Source organism: Myodes glareolus, chromosome 5, assembly GCF_982192425.1.
Source record: "Myodes glareolus chromosome 5, mMyoGla1.1, whole genome shotgun sequence".
NCBI lineage: Eukaryota > Metazoa > Chordata > Mammalia > Rodentia > Cricetidae > Myodes > Myodes glareolus.
This window is the reverse complement of record NC_142030.1, coordinates 15,115,146-15,133,159: the sequence shown is the minus strand read 5'-3', so window position 1 is coordinate 15,133,159 and position 18,014 is coordinate 15,115,146. Positions and strand designations below refer to the sequence as shown.

Sequence of the window (18,014 nt, the reverse complement as noted above, 5' to 3'; positions counted from 1 at the left end):
TGTAATTTATTCTGACAAAGGGTCAACTTCTAAAGGCTCAAAGGGAGTTAAAGAAGCTAGATGGACGCCAATAGCAATGAATGATTTAAAAGAAATTAAGCAAGCTGTCGTTAATTATGGCTTGCACTCTGCATTTGTTAAGGAAATGATAAGGACTTGGGCTTCTAATGTCAGAGCTACCCCCCATGATTTCTCTCAGCTAGTGTCTGTAGTTTTAGATGATGGACCTTCCTTGATGTTTGGAATTTATTTCAGAGAAGAATCCAAGCATATGGAACAGCAAGGAAGAGCAAAAGGTGTGGAGGTTTCCCAAGATCAAATTCTTGGTGTAGGAGCATATGCTGATCCACAGGTCCAAGCTCTTTATGACGAAGAAGTGCTGCCCTTATGTCACAAAGCAGCCTTGAATGCTTTGAATAGAATACAAGATCCAGCAAAAAGGGTCGAATCATATACCATGGTTAGGCAGGGACAGAGAGAACCCTTTACTGACTTTGTGCAAAGATTAATTAAGGCTCTGGACATAGGGGTAACAGACCCAGAAGCTAGATGAATACTTCTTGAATCTCTAGCTTTTGAAAATGCAAATACAGAATGTAAAAAGATAATTGGGCCTTTAAGATCTAGATCAGCACCTATGGAAGAATGGATACAGCATACAATGAATGTTGAGACGTTTAGCTATAATGATGAATCCTGGGTAGGAGAAGCGATTTCCAAGGCTATGAGGAGACATCAAACTACCAGGTGTTTTAATTGTGGTAAATTAGGACATCTGAAAAGGGATTGCAGGCAAAGAAATTCTAGGAATAATATCTCCTCTGGGAATGACAAAAGTAGGAGACCTCAGCCTTCAGGTATATGTAGGAGATGCGGTAAAGGCTGACATTGGTCCAATGAATGCAGGTCAACAACAGACAGACAAGGCAGCCCGATACTATCGGGAAACTCCTTGAGGGGCCTCTTGCAGGTCCCCAAGCCAAAAGTGGCCCAGTCATTCCCAGTTACAGTGGAAAATGTGTCTCACCAAGAAAATTGAAAACTCCAGTGTCTGCTGTAAAAAGTAATACTGGTTTAAATGATGAATTACATGTGGAGAATGAGTCAAAAAATTCAGTAGGACAGAGTAAACGTATATTTTGGCAGACTTCTATTAACGATCAAAGACCAAAGCTAAGAGTCTGTATAAATGGCATTTTTATTGAAGGCTTATTAGACACAGGTGCGGATGTAAGTATCATTACTCCAGAATCTTGGCATCCGAATTGGCCTCTTCAAGAGGTAGATGTACAGTTCCTGGGAATTGGAACCCTATCTCGTGTAAAACAAAGCACAAGATGGGTAGAATGCATAGGGCCTGAAGGGCAAATAGGAAGACTAAGGCCATATATAGCCAATATTGCAATAAATTTATGGGGCCGTGACCTGCTACAGCAATGGAATACCCAGATTAACATTCCTGTAGTTCCAGGAACTCACAATTCTGGGAAGGATATAATGAGGTATTGTGGGGAAAGGTCACCAGCCATTCAGGCTGTACAAGAACATACAGCCAATAGCAAACCTTTAGAGGTACCAACAGCCCTACCTTTAAAATGGCTAACTGAGAAGCCAATATGGATCAAGCAGTGGCCTCTAGCTGATAAATTACAGGCTTTGGAACAGCTGGTATAAGAGCAACTAGATGCTAACCATATTGAAGAATCAACCAGCCCTTGGAATTCTCCTGTGTTTGTTGAAAAAAGAAATCTGGTAAATGGAGAATGGTGCCAGATATAAGAGCTGTCAACAAGGTAATTCAGCCTATGGGTCTGCTACAATCTGGAATTCCTTTGCCTTCTCTATTACCAAGAGGATGGCCTCTTATAGTTATTGATTTGAAAGATTGTTTTTTCACTATACCTTTGCAAGAAAAGGATAGAGAAAAATTTGCCTTCACGGTGCCTACTTATAATAATTCTCAGCCTACTAGGAGATATCAATGAACTGTCCTCTCACAGGGGATGCTCAATAGTCCCACATTGTGTCAATATTTTGTTAATAAGCCATTGGAAATAATTCGTAAGCAATTTCCCAAGTCCATAATTTATCATTACATGGATGACATTTTATTATCTGATTCAAATAAAGATACTTTGGAAAGTATGTTTGAAGAAGTAAAGAAAGTCTTGCCTAGGTGGGGATTACAAATTGCCCCTGAAAAGATTCAAAGAGGAGATTCTATTAATTACCTAGGTTACAGAATAGGGTTAGAGAAAATTTGAACACAAAAGGCACAAATTAGGAGAGACCGGTTATGGACTCTTAATGATTTCCAAAGATTGTTAGGAGACATTTCCAGTCTACGACCAGCTGTTGGGATAACACCTGATTTAATAGTTCATTTAAACAAAACCTTAGATGGTGATAAAGATTTGAATAGTCCCAGAAAATTGACAGTTAAAGCAGAAAAGGAACTGACAATGATTGAGGAAAAATTACAGGAGGCACATGTGGATAGGGTGAACCTGAATCTTAGTTCCATCCTAGTCATACTGCCTTCCAGAATTTCTCCTACAGGGATTTTAATGCAGAGGGAAGATATTATTTTAGAGTGGATATTTATACCTCATAAACCAAGTAAAAAATTAAAAACTTATGTAGAAAAGGTCTCTGAATTAATTATAAAAGGTAAACTGAGACTTTGTCAACTAGCAGGTATAGACCCAGCAGAAATTATAGTGCATTTTACTACTGAGGAAATAAGAAAGTTATGGGAAGATAATGAACCATGGCAAAGGGCATGTGCTAATTTTTTGGGAGAAATTAACAGCAACTATTCCAAAAGTGATAGACTTAACCTCATAAAGAGAACTTCTTAGATTCCTCCTAGAATTGCACGTGATGCTCCAATAACTGGAGCCCGGACATTTTATACCGATGCAAATAAATCAGGGAAAGCAGGTTATAAATTGGAAGAATTGAGTAAGGTGGAACAAAGCCCTTATAATTCTGTCCAGAAGGCAGAATTATATGCCATTCTTATGGTGCTAAGGGATTTTAAAGAACCTCTTAATATAGTTACAGATTCACAATATGCAGAAAGAGTTATCTTGCATATTGAAACCGCTGAATTCATACCAGATGACACAGAGTTGACTTGTTTATCCAGGTACAGGACATAATTAGGAATAGGCTTTATCCAATGTACATAACACACATCCGGTCCCATACCGGTCTGCCTGGCCCTCTAGCACAAGGTAACGCTGAAATTGACCAATTATTGATTGGAAGCATTCTGCAGGCCTCAGAATTTCATAAAAAACATCATGTCAATAGTAAAGGCTTAAAGAAAGAGTTTTCCATTACATGGCAACAAGCTAAGGACATTATAAAGAGATGTCCTACTTGTTCTTTCTATAATCAAACACCGTTGCCTGCAGGGAGTAACCCAAAGGGTACTCAAAGGAATGAAATCTGGCAGATGGATGTGTTCCACTTTATGGAATTTGGTAAATTAAAATATGTACACCACATCATAGACACATATTCAGGTTTTCAATGGGCAACTGCCCTGAGCTCAGAAAAGGCTGATTTGGTAATCACACATTTATTGGAAGTTATGGTCATCATGGGTATACCTGCACAAATAAAGACAGACAATGGTCCAGCATATGTATCTAAGAAAATGAAACGCTTTTATGCTTATTATAATATAAAACACATTACAGGTATGCCAAATAATCCTACAGGTCAGGCAGTTATAGAAAGATCAAATCATACTATAAAGGATATGCTAAACAAACAGAAAGGGACGAAAGATACCCCCAGAAATAGATTGCATAATGCTTTATTAACCTTAAATTTTCTTAATGCTAATGAGAAAGGAACAACAGCAGCAGAGAGGCATTGGATAATGGAAAAAACTTCTGAACTAAACCAACCTGTTTATTTCAAAGACGTGCTGACCTCTCAATGGAAGCCAGGAGATGTGTTACGTTGGGGAAGGGGTTTTGCTCTTGTTTCCACAGGAGAAGAAAAATTGTGGATACCATCAAAATTAATAAAGGTTCGATTTGAAGAGGAGAAACCTCTTGGAAAGGGGAAATGACAGCTCATCTACAATGATGATATTCATACAGGTGGTAAGAAAAACATATTGAATGGGGGCAGGGCTCTGCTCTTATCTCCACAGGAAAACACTCATCTTTGAAAAATTCAAGGGACCCTGGATATTTGAATACTGACAGATGGAAAATAATGGCCCAATAGGGACTATCAAGAAAACTGAATAGGTTCTGTAAGTAAAATATACTAAATCATATTTTTAAATTTATAGAGTTGGTTTTGGAGTTGGACTCTGGCTCAGTTCCTCTCTAATTCCAAGCCTGTTGTTAAAAGAAAAACCCAGAGTTTCTGGAGTTTCTGTCTCATGTCAAGAGTCATGATATGGGACAGAAAGAAATATGAGTTTAGAAAACATCTTTACTTTTCTTCATATCTATCACACCTTTCATTAAATATATCTATCGTGCCTTTCATTGAATATATGTATGTCTGTATATGTCTATATGATTACTGTTTAAGTTTTCCCCAATGAACAATGAGTTTTTCCTGCAGTGACATTTGAAGTTTCCAGGAAGAAGATGGGGCCCCATAACAACAACTCCACCCGGTTGATATGACGTCATGATACTGATAGCGCTACTACAAGACCTGTTTTAAGTACCAGCTGCACAAGACGGTTCCAATGTGGTTAGCTGAAATGGTGCACATCTTGTACAACATTCTGGCCAGACCTCCACAAAATACTCAGAGACTATTTGCAATTTTAAAAGACATTGATCTTGAAATTTAACCATCATTTTACTTTCACAGGATCCCCCAGAAAGAACGTTGCCCCCATGACAGCTGGAAGTAATTCTAGAGAACGACATCCCCTCTCCCAGCAAAGTTTGTCCTTGGGTTTAGGGACATCATTTAGGGGTTGGTTATAATTAGTATACGGTTGAGGGTTGGGGGAGGAATTTTATAAGTGCAGGAATCTTTAAAAAAAAAAAAGAGGAATAATTGGATTATGGAATAATAGATTTGTACTTGTGAGTTATTGTTTTTAGACAAATATATTGGTATCGATTCTTATATATTGATACAAAGTTAAATTATGTTGACTATTGTATGCATGCATGCTTCTACCTCTGTTTAAAACATTTTTGTGTATTGATATATATATATATTGTATTGATATATGTATATTTACCATATTGCATTGTACACTTCTACCTCTGATTAAGATACTTATATATTGTTTATGTATTGATGTATATATTTACCATATTGCAATGTATACTTGCACATTGTTTATATTTGGAGGTCATATTGTCCTCATTTATTGCACAGTTGTTTATTGTCTCAGTCTTTAAGTTAGATAGGTATTGAGAATTATATAGATCAACAGTCATCTAAGTTTGTCATTTATAATTAGACTAATCAGGTTCTTTAGATACATAGAGATTATATTCAGTATAGATAGATAATCTTCAACATCTTCAAAGAGCTGTAGAAAATGGACTTTAATCTAATTCAGAGTTCTGTGGTAGTGAGACACAATCGCTCCTGGCAACACCGTTCTATTCCCAAGAGAATCTTGAGCACCAAAGCCACTCCACCTGGAGCCTTTCTTCTTGCCAGAACTGGCCTTTGGTTCATAAAGAAATGTCCATACCTCAACTACTGACAGAGTTACAGAATATCCGTAAATGGATAAAACAGGACTGTCATATCCTACCAAGACAGGGTAAGATGGTTTTGAAGTTTCTTGCCTTTGAAAATGGTATGTCAGTTACGTCAGGCCTTAGCTAAAGTCGGTTGCTTCAACACTGCAAACGTGACTTTGGGTGTTTGCCCAGGTAGCCAGTTGTCTCTGTGATTTGTTACATGTTCTGGAAGTTGTTTGATTGTACTTCCTAATTACTCAGGTAACATTATTTCCCTTCTCAGATCTTTAATGGGAGTGAAGATTATATAAATGTAGTTACTTTCCTCTCATGATTTGGCCAAGTTATTTGTTGTACAAGACTTAAGCTAGTTAGAATAGGATATTTTTATTTATTGTATATAATTTCGTAGGTTTGTACTTATTGTATATAATTTCGTAGTAGGCTTAGAACTCTCTTACTTAAACAAAAGGGGGAGATGCTGTGGGAGCTCCTTCCGCTCCTTCAGTGAATAGCCGCTGAGAGACCAGCCCATTGGGGCGTGGTCTCTCTCTCTTTAAAAAAGCAGCAGCTGTCCTCCACTCTCTCTCTGGCTTCCGGCTCCGCTTCCGGCTCCTAGACTCCTTTCCTGTTCGTGCGGAGGGGCTGTTGTCTGGGACGGTAATCTGTAAGTTTTCTCCCCTTTGGATAAATAACCATTCTATTAATCATAATTTCAAACTGGTGTGGGACTGTTTGTGACTTACACCTTCACCCCCGGTTGTGCTGGGTCCACCTCTGCACACTCATCACGTGCAAAGAACATGCTCGTAGTCTTTACCCCCAGATAGCACCCTAACTCCCTGAAGGCAGCCTGCAAAGTTCCCACCAAAAAGCATCACAAAAACAGACAACAGTCAGCAGGTAGGATGAGGGCCAATCCAGACAAAGTCAGGGGACGAACTGCTTGTTGTTTAGACTAAGTGACCAGGGCAAGCCTCTTGATGGAGGGGAAGTCCCTTCCCACTAAGGAGTTCCAGACAGGTCCTCAGGAGAGCTGTCTCTCCTTTCCTAGCTGAGCATGGAGGGGTCAAAGACAATACTCAGCCATCAAGGGAAAGATGGCACCACTTCCTCCCAGCCTCTTTTCACATCTAAAAAACTACCCTTGGTCACCAACTCAGCCCACTGGGTCTCTAGAGACCCAGTCTATCTGGAGGAAGGGCCACGGTTGGACTGTACACCCAGCCTTACAGAAAGGGAGGGTGTGGCCTCTGGAACCTACTTACAGTCTTTCCCCCAACTATGGTGTGCTGGGCTATGTCATCTTGGAACTTACCAAAGACCCTGACTGAATGGATGGTCAAGTCACTTCTATGGGACTGGCCACATGACACATACTGACCACAGTAGGGTCACTGCCCATGTTATTTCTTTTCTAGCTTGTTGTCATGTTTTCTATGTCTAATCAGCCCTCCCCCACATTCCTACCACCTTCACCCCTCCTTCCTCATTAGCACTTATGGAAGCCCTGCCTCATTTACATGGGCAATTGTTACCGCCAATCTAAGCTTTGGTTCAGAAATCATTTCCTGATAGCCCCTCCCATGGTCCAACTGCATATCATCGCTCTGAGCCAAGGGCTGACTCCCTCTCTGCACCAAAGCTTCCTTCTCTTCCTGCTCCATAAACACAGCTGCCAGAGCACAAAGGACCATGCTAGGCCTGTGACAGTTTTGAATAGGTAATGCCTGGCTCAGCTTCCTGTTAATCCTTCTGGTTTCAAAGCCTGCAGCCTAAATCCAGGGTCTAGAAGTTGATGGCACAGTTAGGCCCAGTAGCACGGGTCTGTAACACCAGTGTAGCTGGTGAAGCTGAGGGAAGAGGATTGCTTGGTCAACTCAGCAAGACCTTGTCTACAAAAATCATAGAAAGTAGGTGGGAGAGACAGGTCAGAGGGCAAAGGTGCTTGCTGTCAAGACTGCGGGCCTCAGTTTAATCCCTGGAACCCACCTGATAAAAGGAAAAAGCTCACTCCTGACCGCAGCAGGCTCCCTCCCCACTTCCAACACAAAAGCACTGAGAGCACATCTCGCGGTATAACATTTGAGTAGTGCATGCAAGGCCCAAAATTTAATCCCCATTGTGGGTCTTGGAGCAGCGAGCATGACATCATTGGGAATGATGCTGTCTATAACTGGGGTCACATGGGGTGTGACTCTTCCAGTACTCCGTGTGGAGGAGGCTCAAGATCTACAGAAGAATGCAACCCAAAGGCTGCCGGGGCCAGGAGACCTTCACAGAACACGTGAGCACCCCTACCTCAAGGGAGATGGAAAGATGAAAGTAAACCGAAAGTCTTGGAGTGCAGGAACTAAAGGAGAACCTCAGAAGAAATCAAATTAACTTCTGAGCAGGGGAGTGTGTCAGGAAGACTGCAATGAAGAGCTCAGAAGACAGTGGGTGGGGTGGGGGCACCCAGTTTCCAAGTCCGTACTAGGTCATCTTCCCACAGCATCAGAGAGCACAGAAGAGCAGCCTGCGCTGCAGAAAGAAGGAACCTGGGCAGGGTTTTAGAAAGGTAGTAACTCCTTCCACATCACAGCAGGGGTGGGGTAGGCGAGGGCAGGGCAGAGGGGGAGGGTAGAGGGTGCAGGCCTCACCTTGTAGCATCGATACTTGTAGAGGACCACCAGGAAGATGGTCATGACCACAATGACGCTGATCATGATGAGGGTGTTCAGCACAGAGTTGAGGAGACGCTGGCCCACCGAGGGCGTGTCCTCAGTGAAGGGTGTGTAAATGCTGAAGAGGTCACCGGAAGAGCCTCAGTTAGAACCCCAACACTGGCTGGGCCCTGGTGGGGCCATGGTTTTCTGTATGGGTGGCCTCTGCCTCTAGGGTCAGTGACTTGTAGCACTCTGATAACTGGTCCATCATGACAGAAAGGACAAACTGTACCCCATTGAGACCTGGCTCTTCCGCTTGACTCTCCACTTCCAGGCCCTCAGCTCTCGTCCCTACCAACATGATTCGCTGCCTGCTTCCTCATGGGATGACGAAGTTTGATTGTCGATGTGTGTGGATCTAGAATCAACTAAGTAGCATGCCTCTGGGCAGGTCTGTGAGAGCGTTCCTGGCCAATATGAACCCTCCACACTGGGCTGCTCCTTCCATTAGCAGCCCAGGTGGAAGGAGGTTGGAGGGAAGCCATGCTGCTTTGCCTGCTGCCTTCCCTGCTCCTTGCCAGTGTGTGCATCCACTCTGCTGTTGCTGCTGTTGCTACCCTTCACAGACAGCAGAACCTTAGCCTTCTAGTGTGGACTAAAGACCAGCGGCTCTCTGAGCATCTTCCGGGTGTTCAGCAACAGATTGGGATGCTGAAGTATTCAATGGCCTTATGGTCTAAGCAGCTATGGGGTTCTCAGCCTCTTTAATGTGCAAACAGCCATTGCTGGACTACCTATTATTGAATAAGCCAATCTAATATATCCCTTTACACTATTTTATTGTACAAGTCAATCTAATATATCCTTTTCCATAATACACATTCATTGGTTCTGATCCCCTAGAGAACCCCAACAACATTCTGCAGCTTAGGACTCCCACACTGTCTGCCCAGATTCCACTCAGCCTTCTATGAACACTGCGAGACCTTTCACATGGATTAGCCCACTTAATTCTCCAATCCTCCAGGTAGCCCCATAATTAAACCCACGAAACAAACAAGGAAATGGAGGCCCATAGGTCAGATGTGTGCAGGCAGTCACATGACAGGAGGCAGTGATCAGGGTGTGAGCCCAGAGCCTTCATCACTGCTCTCCATGTAGCAAAGAGCTGAGGGAGCCTATGATCCCCTAAAATCAATCACCACCCCAGCCCCCCAAATGCCAACCCGGCCCCCAACTCACAGCTGCCCATTCTTCTCTGTGTAGAAGCGCACGGACTTGATGGTGGCCACCACGACGATCATGCACAGCGTGACAGGCACAAACAGCATGATGACATGCTTCGCTCCATACTTGAGGGTCAGCTCTTCCTCCAGGCCCGACGGCCTCCCAGGAACCCCGCTGCAGGCATAGCGGTCTGGGTCCTCCTCACAGTCCTCCTCGCTGTCCTGGCTCCTCTACAGAAAACCACACAGTGAGGGCCACAGAGGCCCCCGTGGTGAGTGTTCCTGCAGGAGCTTCTGGAAGCAGAACTGAGAAGGCTAAACGTTGCTTTCTGGACGTGAGAAGTGTGAGCTCCGATTTGGATCTCAGGATATATAAAAAGCTTAGGACAGTGGGGGAGAAGGTGTAGAGCCAGTCTGCAGAGCCACAGAAGGGTACACCAAAGATCCCTTGCTCTTCCCAAGAATGAGAACCAACACAGCCACACTGGACAGGATGGGTAGAAGGAAAACTGAGACCAAATATTTCGCTTGACTAACCATAAGAACCACCATGGAGAGGACTTTCTTTGAGCTTCAAAACACATGGTTTAAGTACCAGTTCTCTGAGGGAGCGCTCGAACCAAGCTGTTCACTTGGGACCAAGAAGAAAACAATCTAGCAGACAGGAAACAACTAAAAGGCACAAGCATCCAGGAGATAAGAGAAAAAACTGGAGCACCAGTTGGTAGTGACCTTGAGTGGTGAGAATCTACAGAGGCTCAGAGGCTGTGCTTGCTGAGAGCAAGGAGAAATGGGCTCAGATTTCAAGGTTAAGGATTAAGGGTAGCTGGAGGAAAAAGAAGGCCTCTGGGCATGGAAAGGTTTTTAAGGACTACAAGGAATAAAATGGAATGCGATCCAGGCAACCTCGGAAGCAGTTTGCAGACCAGGAGGGAGATGGCCAAGCTGACTAACTGATTCTACCATTGTCCAGGCCTAAGGTTGTAGCAGTAAGGTTCACAATGCAGCTGCCTCTCCCAGCACAAAAGCCAAGCTTAACTCATGCCAGCTTAGCTCATGGCTACCCTGTCTGGCTACCTACTCAAATTTGTCCCTTCTACTAGCTTTTGTTCGATCATCTTAATGTCTCTGTATCATTGGCCTGTCCCAAGCACCGAAATTCATAGTACCTAGAGACAGCAGCCTGCATTTGAAAGGCAGGTGAGGGGTGGGAGGTGAAGAGGGACGTGTCGCTGGCCCACTGTGTGTGTGTGTGTGTGTGTGTGTGTGTATTATATGCACAGTGTATATATATATATATATATACACTGTAATTGTGTAGTCAACTTACACTTTGGCCAATTTTTATGTTTGTTTATTTGTTCTTCCTGAATGGAAGAATGTCTGGTTTCATCCATGGGTTAGTCAGCTTTCTCTCTCTAAGAAACACCTAGGATAATTTAACTTATTAAAAAAAATGGTCTAGAAGTCTCAGTCTGTGGTGGATTAGCCCCGTTGCTGTGGGCTTGTGGTAAGAATTCTGTGGCAGAAGCCATGGAGAGGTGCAGGCTGTTCACCTCATAGTCAGGACACAGAAAGAGAGGAGGCGGCTGGGGCCCCACAAGTAAGCTCTTGCCCCCCTCCGATGACCCGAAGCTCACCACAAGGTTCCATTCCTTAAAGGTTCTAATGCTTCCCAAGCACAGCACACTGGGGACCAAGTTTTTGGCACAAAAGTCTCAGGGAGACATCTCAGATCCAACTGCAGTAACCCATAGAAGGAGCCCCCACAGGAGGGGGCTGGAAAGATGCCTCAGCTGTTAAGAGTACCTATTGCTCTTGTAGAAGACCTGAGTTCAGTGGCTAGCCCCAGGTCAGGAAGCTCACAACTATTTCTCCAGCTCCAGAGGATATATTTCCTGCTGGCCTCCATGGATACCTGAGCTCACATGCATATACGTCCACACAGATATACATTAATACGCATAATTAAAATAAAATAATTTTTTTAAAACGACATAGGCTCTGTTTTGTTTCAGTTTTTTGTTTGTTTTCTTTGCCCACAATGGCTCTGCTTTAAGGCCGACAATTGCTGGTGGGACCTACCCACTGGGCAGTGTTTTCTCCATCCTCTGGGCCCGGCCTGCCCTCCTGGCAGGAGCGTGACGTGGGGCTCTCGGCTGACATCAAGGATGTCCGTTCATCGCACACCTCTTCCTCACTGTCAGAAGCCATGAATGTGAGCATGGTCCTGCCTCAGAAACACCTGGAAAACAAGCACAGGGACCTTGTTCCAGTTCCCTGACAGGCAAAGGCAGTGGGGGAGGGGGAGGCTGGGTTGCTTGAACACCGGGCACAGGTCTTGCCTCTAACAAGCTCCTAGACAGACATGTCAAACAAAAGCTGAGAATAAGAGCTCCAAAAGCCAGCAACAGGTCACAGCAGCCTTGTTTGAGTCTGGCTTGAATAGGCTCCTATCACATGGAGCAAAATCTCCAATCAGAAAAGTCCAAGTCATTCTGAGCTGTCAACATTTATTCAATCAGTAAACGTCTGTGGAAAATCTACTGTGCTTGGCTCTGGGGCTTTAGCCTTGAATAGGAAACACTCATGTCCCATAAAAACAAACAAAGGAAATCATCCAATATGACAAATGACATATCATCAAGATGATGAAGAGACTGTACCTCAATGGCAGTTTTTCAGGCTTCCTAGAGAAGACTCATGTTGGAGGTAAGCTCTTGCTAGTGGGACAATGGGCAGATTAGGCTATGGCCACACCAAGGAGGTCCATGTCATCTCAAGGAAAGTTGGGTATTGACAAGTATCCATCTAGCTGGTAAGTGTGAGGGGAAGAATAGAGGCCAGGAGGGAGTATCCTGATGGGGGAAGATGTTCTGATGAGGGGAAAGGGCCTGATGGGGAAGGCAGCCTGAAGGGAAGACATGCATGTTGTGGAATAATCCTTCTGTACACTGTGAATATGTATTACTCTCATTGGTTAATAAAGAAGCCGACTGGCCTATAGCAAGGCAGGATAAAGTTAGGTGGGATAGTCAGACTGAGGATGCTGGGATGAAGAGGGGTGGAGTGAGGGAGTCGCCAGCCAGTAGCCAAGGAAGCAGGGCATGCAAAAAAAGAAGTAACAAGCCATGAGTCACGTGGCAAAGCAGAGATAAGAAATATGGATTAATTTAAATGTAAGAGTCAGCTAGTAACAAGCTTGAGCTATTGACCAAGCATTTATAAGTAATATTAAACCTCTGAGTGGTTTTTTAGGAACTGGCAGGCAGGAGAGAAACCTCTGGATACACATGCCTGATAGGAGACGTTTATAATGGGGGACAGTATAGCGGATAGAACCTAAGATATTGGCCAGGCTGGACTAAGATGAGGAAATGGGCTGCTACCAAGGAAGACTACATGTAATCCAGAAATCCATAGTGTCTGTGGGTTGAAAATGGAACACCATCTAGAGGTTTACAAGTGTGGGGTATATGTAGATTAGAGTCTTAAGTTCAAAAATGACAGCCAAGTCCCAGGAGCTGCTCAGCCAGTAAGGGGACATGACCTCTGGAAGTACCCACACTGAGCGATTGGGGGAGAGGGAGCACCCTTCCCCCCCCCCCCCGACTTCTGCATGGTTCTCAATGGATTCTAATATAGCAGCACCCTATGGGACCCAGTAACTCCAGGTCCCCACATTTTGGGTCCGGGCACAACCTCTGGGAGGATGTGACTGTGCCCATGTCTGAATGGGCACTGCCACTACCAGCAATGTCGCCTCGGAGTTGACATCTGTGCCACGAAGCTAGGAACAGACCTGATCTCGGCTGAAAACTTATTTCCAGAGAAGTCACTCTTGGAATTCATGTGGTCTTCAAATGAACAGACGGGGTCCTTCCACGAAGGCGAGGTCTGCGGCTGCTATTCTGAAGACAGCCATCCTGGCTGAGGGTGGCCTGGATAATTCTCTAAAGGACTTCCCCTCAACCTGCCATTACAGAGATGATACAGGGCATGCTTTTGTTTACCTCTCTGATTGGGCCTATTCCAAAGGCGCCCTCTGGCTTCACAGAATTTGCAAAGTGAAGAAGCCCAGAGCTCCCAGAAGCGGCCTCCCTGGTTCTCCCAGACACTGGGGATGGAAACAGAGTTGCAGAATCCCACAGGCTAAAGAAGGAGGTGTTGAGAGTCCTACACTATCCAGGTTCAGAGGAAACAATGTGTCACTCTGAGAACTGGACGATCTTGAGTCCTGAGGACTGAGAGGGACATGATGTGGGGCAGAAAGGCGCATGAGCTGAGACTGAAGGAGGCAGAACATTCTGGAAAGAGGTAAGTATTCAAGAATATGAACATAACATGATCTTGCCTCAATACTGCCAAGGGACTTGTGGTGGAATCAGGGTAGACCATTCCAGGGAAGGGACCAGTGGGAAGGGAGCTTAATTCAGCCCAGGCATCTCCTATACTAGAAGGGAAGTGTCCTTTTACCTAGGCTATACAGCAGAGCATATCCTAGGTGGATGTGGTCTACTGCCCTAATACCTGGAATTCTGGAAGCTCAGCTGAGCCCAGGGCTTCAGGGGTGCAGTTCTGCTTCCTAGAGGCCAGGCCTTAGAACCAACAGTCAAGAGAACTAACTCAGTTTAAGGGGACACAGCTTCACAGGTCAGCTTGCCATGAGATCTAGGGCAAAGTCTTAGCCAGGTAGGGTCTATAATACTGTAAGGTCCCTGTCCTTTTTGTCCTCTTTGAGGGCTGGCTATCTGTCCTATCTTAAAGACATACCCACTGGACCCAGGATTTCTTCTCACTATCCCTTCCAGGGACTGTGAATTCTCTTGCTCACAGACATCTAGATCAGGGGTATGCCTCGGTGGTAGAGTTTAGTGGGCTTGAGGCCTTGGGTTCCATGTGCACGAAGAGGGTGCAGAAAAAAGTGATGAAACTCACAGTGCCCCTTAAGTCTGGGTGTTCTGTTTCTGGTCTCTATGCTAGGCTATTATCTCTGCTGTAGTGATAGGTACTGTGACAAAATCACTCAAGAGACAGTCTATCCTGGCTCACAGCTCAGTATGGTGAAATTACGGTGGGAGGAGCTTGAAGCCGCTGAGCAGCCTGGGAGCAAAGAGCAGGAATGCTACTGCCCAGGTCTTTTCTCTACTTACACAGTTCAGAAACAGTGCCACCCATAATAGCCTTGTCTTCACACCCCAATTTGACAAAATCAAGATAACTCCCCACAGGCATGCTCAGAGGCGGGTCTCTCAGGTGACTGTAGATTCTGCCATTCACAATTAACCATCACAGCTGTAAATCAAAATCCCAGAACCCTAAACTGCTCTCTAACCCTGTCTGGGCAGCGTGTTTTGTGATGGGGACTCTGTACACTCATGTTTTCTGGGGTGGGTCTGGCTCAGGAGGGAAAGGAGCCTTTTCACCCAGTACCCTCCCACTCCCAGGTCCAGCACTACTTGACTCCAGGAAGGAGGACTGAAACTGCACAACTCTTTGTCCTGAACACAGGAGCTGGTCAGACAGAATTAGGATGAAAGGAGTAAACGCCTCTCAGACTAGCAGTCTCCAAACAACACCGAAGGAGGGCTGGAAGACCCGGGTGTCCAATGCTGGTGTGTGTGTGTGTGTGTGTGTGTGTGTGTGAACTACACTTACAGCACTGAAAACAGGAAAACCTCAAAGCTACGCAAAGACTCCGACCTTTTGATCCGGAAATGCTACTCCTTGGTATTTTATCTAAGAAAAATAAATTCATACAAAAATATGTGCTGTAGTTATTTGCTATCATAAAAGTAAAAATGACTGAAATTTCTCATTTTTTCCTCTGCCATAGGAACACCCCTCCCCCACCCCCTTATCTGCAATTCCCCTTCCTGTGGTTAGTTATCAGTGGTCAACTGTGGCCCAAAACCATGAGGAGGAAAATTCCAGAGTAATCCATTTATATGTTTTAAGTAGCTTTCACTACAGTATATTGTTCTCATTGCTGGTTTGCTCTTACTAATCTTTTGCTGTGCTCAGTTTATTAATTAAACTCTCACAAGTATGTATGTTCAGAAAACAAAACACGGTTTCCACAGGACTTGGTATTCATCACCACTTCAGGGATCCATGCAACTAAGGACAGAGCCTCCTGGGCTTGTGAGAGGGTCCACTGCATGTCCATCTGGTGGGGACTGTTATGGGACCACTAACGATTTACTTCATATGATACTTAGCAACAACTAGAATGGAGTTAAATTTAACAGGATATAAATGTTCTCATGGTCATCTGAATTTACACTTACTTATATATGACCCTGAACTTCTGATCCTCCTGCCTCCACCTCCCAGGCTTGGATCGCAGGCCTGCACCACTACACCCAGTGTCCAGTGTGTGCTGCTGTGGATAGAGCCCAGGACTTGCATGCTCGGCAAGCACTGGAGTTACATCTCAAGCTCCTCTCATTTTTTTTTTTTTTTTTTAATAATCAAGATGGGTCGCATCTTCAACCTACTCCTTTTCTTCTTTCGAGATAAGGTCTCACTATATAGCTTTGGTTGGCCGGAACTAGAAGCCTAAACCAAGCTAGCCTGGAAGTTCTGGAGTGCTGGGGGTAAAGGCCTGTGCCACCCACCGTACTAACAAGCTACTGATTTGTAAACTGGAATAGGAGGCATTAACATATAGGGCTTCCTCTTCCTTCTGAATCACTGGCTTGGCCTGGGGAAACAGATGAGAATCCAGGAAGCCACTGACATTTTCCCCAAAGCCCTGAATGACAACAGATGTTTCTCTGGCTCCCCTTTAGGATCCCCAAGGGCTGGGTCAGCGAGGCCTGCCTCTCAGTTCTGAAGTCTAATGGGATTGAAATCCTCAGAGGGGAAAAAAAAATCACCACTCAACTGCGCAGATAAACAACCCCGCCAGGTCTGCAACCACATCAGAATGATGCAAAGAGCTCCTAGGGGACCTGACTCAGCACAGGTGGAGATGGGCGTGGCTCCCGCACACACTAAACCTGCTCCACCTCCCTGGGGGTGGGGTGTCCACAGGAAAACAGAGGGGTGAGTGCAGGGGACAGATTGTTCTGGAAGCCCTGCCTGCCCTGTGGCGGAGGGATTAGGCACTCTCTGCAGACTTTTACTAACTCACTGACTGGAATCAAAATGTTGATTAGCGGAACTCAGGGATCCTGACCCACAGAGGTTCCCCAACCCGCTGGGTTCCTGCAAATATCACGGAAACCGGGTGACCCAGTTTTTCAACCTGCTTCACGGGAGAAAAGCAAAGGTTTGCCCTAATGTTTAAACTCAGTGGCCCTGGTGAGAACGAGCTTCTAAAATACCACAGAAAATTCCAGCACCTAATGGAAACTCATGCTCCAAAAGTGAACTTGAGACTCCATGGAGGGCCACAGAGAGGCTAGGATTTCCCACCTTCCCAAAGGGCCTGCAGAACAAAGTCCTGGCTTTCAAATGGTCACCTTCTTTTTGGTCACATGGCTACTTCCCAGAATTCCCATGACCCCTGAAAAGTCCCCCGTCTTCCTCTACACTAGGGAAGGGTTTCCCCCAATCTGGCAACACGCTGAGACATTTTACAGATCCCAGACCTACCTCTATCCCTTCACATGTGACCCTGTATTTGGCTGGTCCACCTGGCACTTTCTGAATGGTTGGTTCTCCTAGACTTTGGGAGATCTCAGGCAGGACTGGACTGAATGCCAGACCCCAGACCCTCAAGTGAGGCCCTGTGACCTTGTCTTAACCTCTGGATTTAATTCCGTTACCTATTTGTCTCTTGAGTACCTGGGTAATTTTCCTCATTCCCTGAAGTAGCCTGGGGGAGGACAGCTGGGGGGGGGGGGCAGTAGCCTGGGGGAGGAGTAGCTGGGGAGGGGGTAGTAGCCTGGGGGTGGAGCAGCTGGGGGGCAGTAGCCTGTGGGAGGGGTAGTTGGGGGGCAATAGCCTGTGAGAGGGGCAGCTGGGGGGGGACAGGGAGAGAGCCTCTAGCACATCAGCTTCAAGTAAAAACTAGATTAGTTTTAAATAAGACACAGCAGCCAGTGGTTAGAGACTTATGTGCCATGAATCAAACATTCTGGACAGCTTCTGACCAGGTAAGGTGACAGGAGGTATTTTCTCCTCTGTGAACAGCAAACAGGAGGCTTTGTAAGTCTGCCACAGCGGGTGTTCAATAAAGCAGCCATCAAGGAGACAGAAGGGACCACTAAGAAGGGATTATGGAAGCCAACTGGTACTGTATTAGGAAGCTAGGAAACTGTGAAACTACCAAAAACATGCATAAGGCCAGGCCCCAGGGAGACCCTGTTTCCATCCAGACTCAGCTGGACAATGGGAACATTTTGTCAAAAGGAAGGGCTTGTTCATAGGATGACATTACAGTTGGGTTGAGTACCTGAAGCTCCATCAGTGGGTGCCCTTTCATAGTTCAGGGA

General features: G+C 45.2%; 1 protein-coding gene across 3 annotated transcripts in view; it reads right to left on the bottom strand.

Annotated features, from left to right (window-relative positions):
• Psen2 (presenilin 2) overlaps positions 1-18,014 on the bottom strand; it is a 33,094-nt gene that overhangs the window by 10,829 nt on the left and 4,251 nt on the right. For 2 of the 3 annotated variants that reach the window (XM_048436488.3, XM_048436492.3), the window contains exons 2-4: positions 11,656-11,815; positions 9,587-9,801; positions 8,339-8,480 (exon numbers count right to left, since the gene is read on the bottom strand). In XM_048436488.3, the coding sequence (XP_048292445.3) occupies positions 8,339-8,480; positions 9,587-9,801; positions 11,656-11,796 (498 nt within the window). In that variant the 5' untranslated portion in view covers positions 11,797-11,815. Of the gene's footprint in view, positions 1-8,338; positions 8,481-9,586; positions 9,802-11,655; positions 11,816-15,228; positions 15,316-18,014 lie in introns of those variants that run through there. The other variant, XM_087906087.1, reaches the window with a different exon arrangement.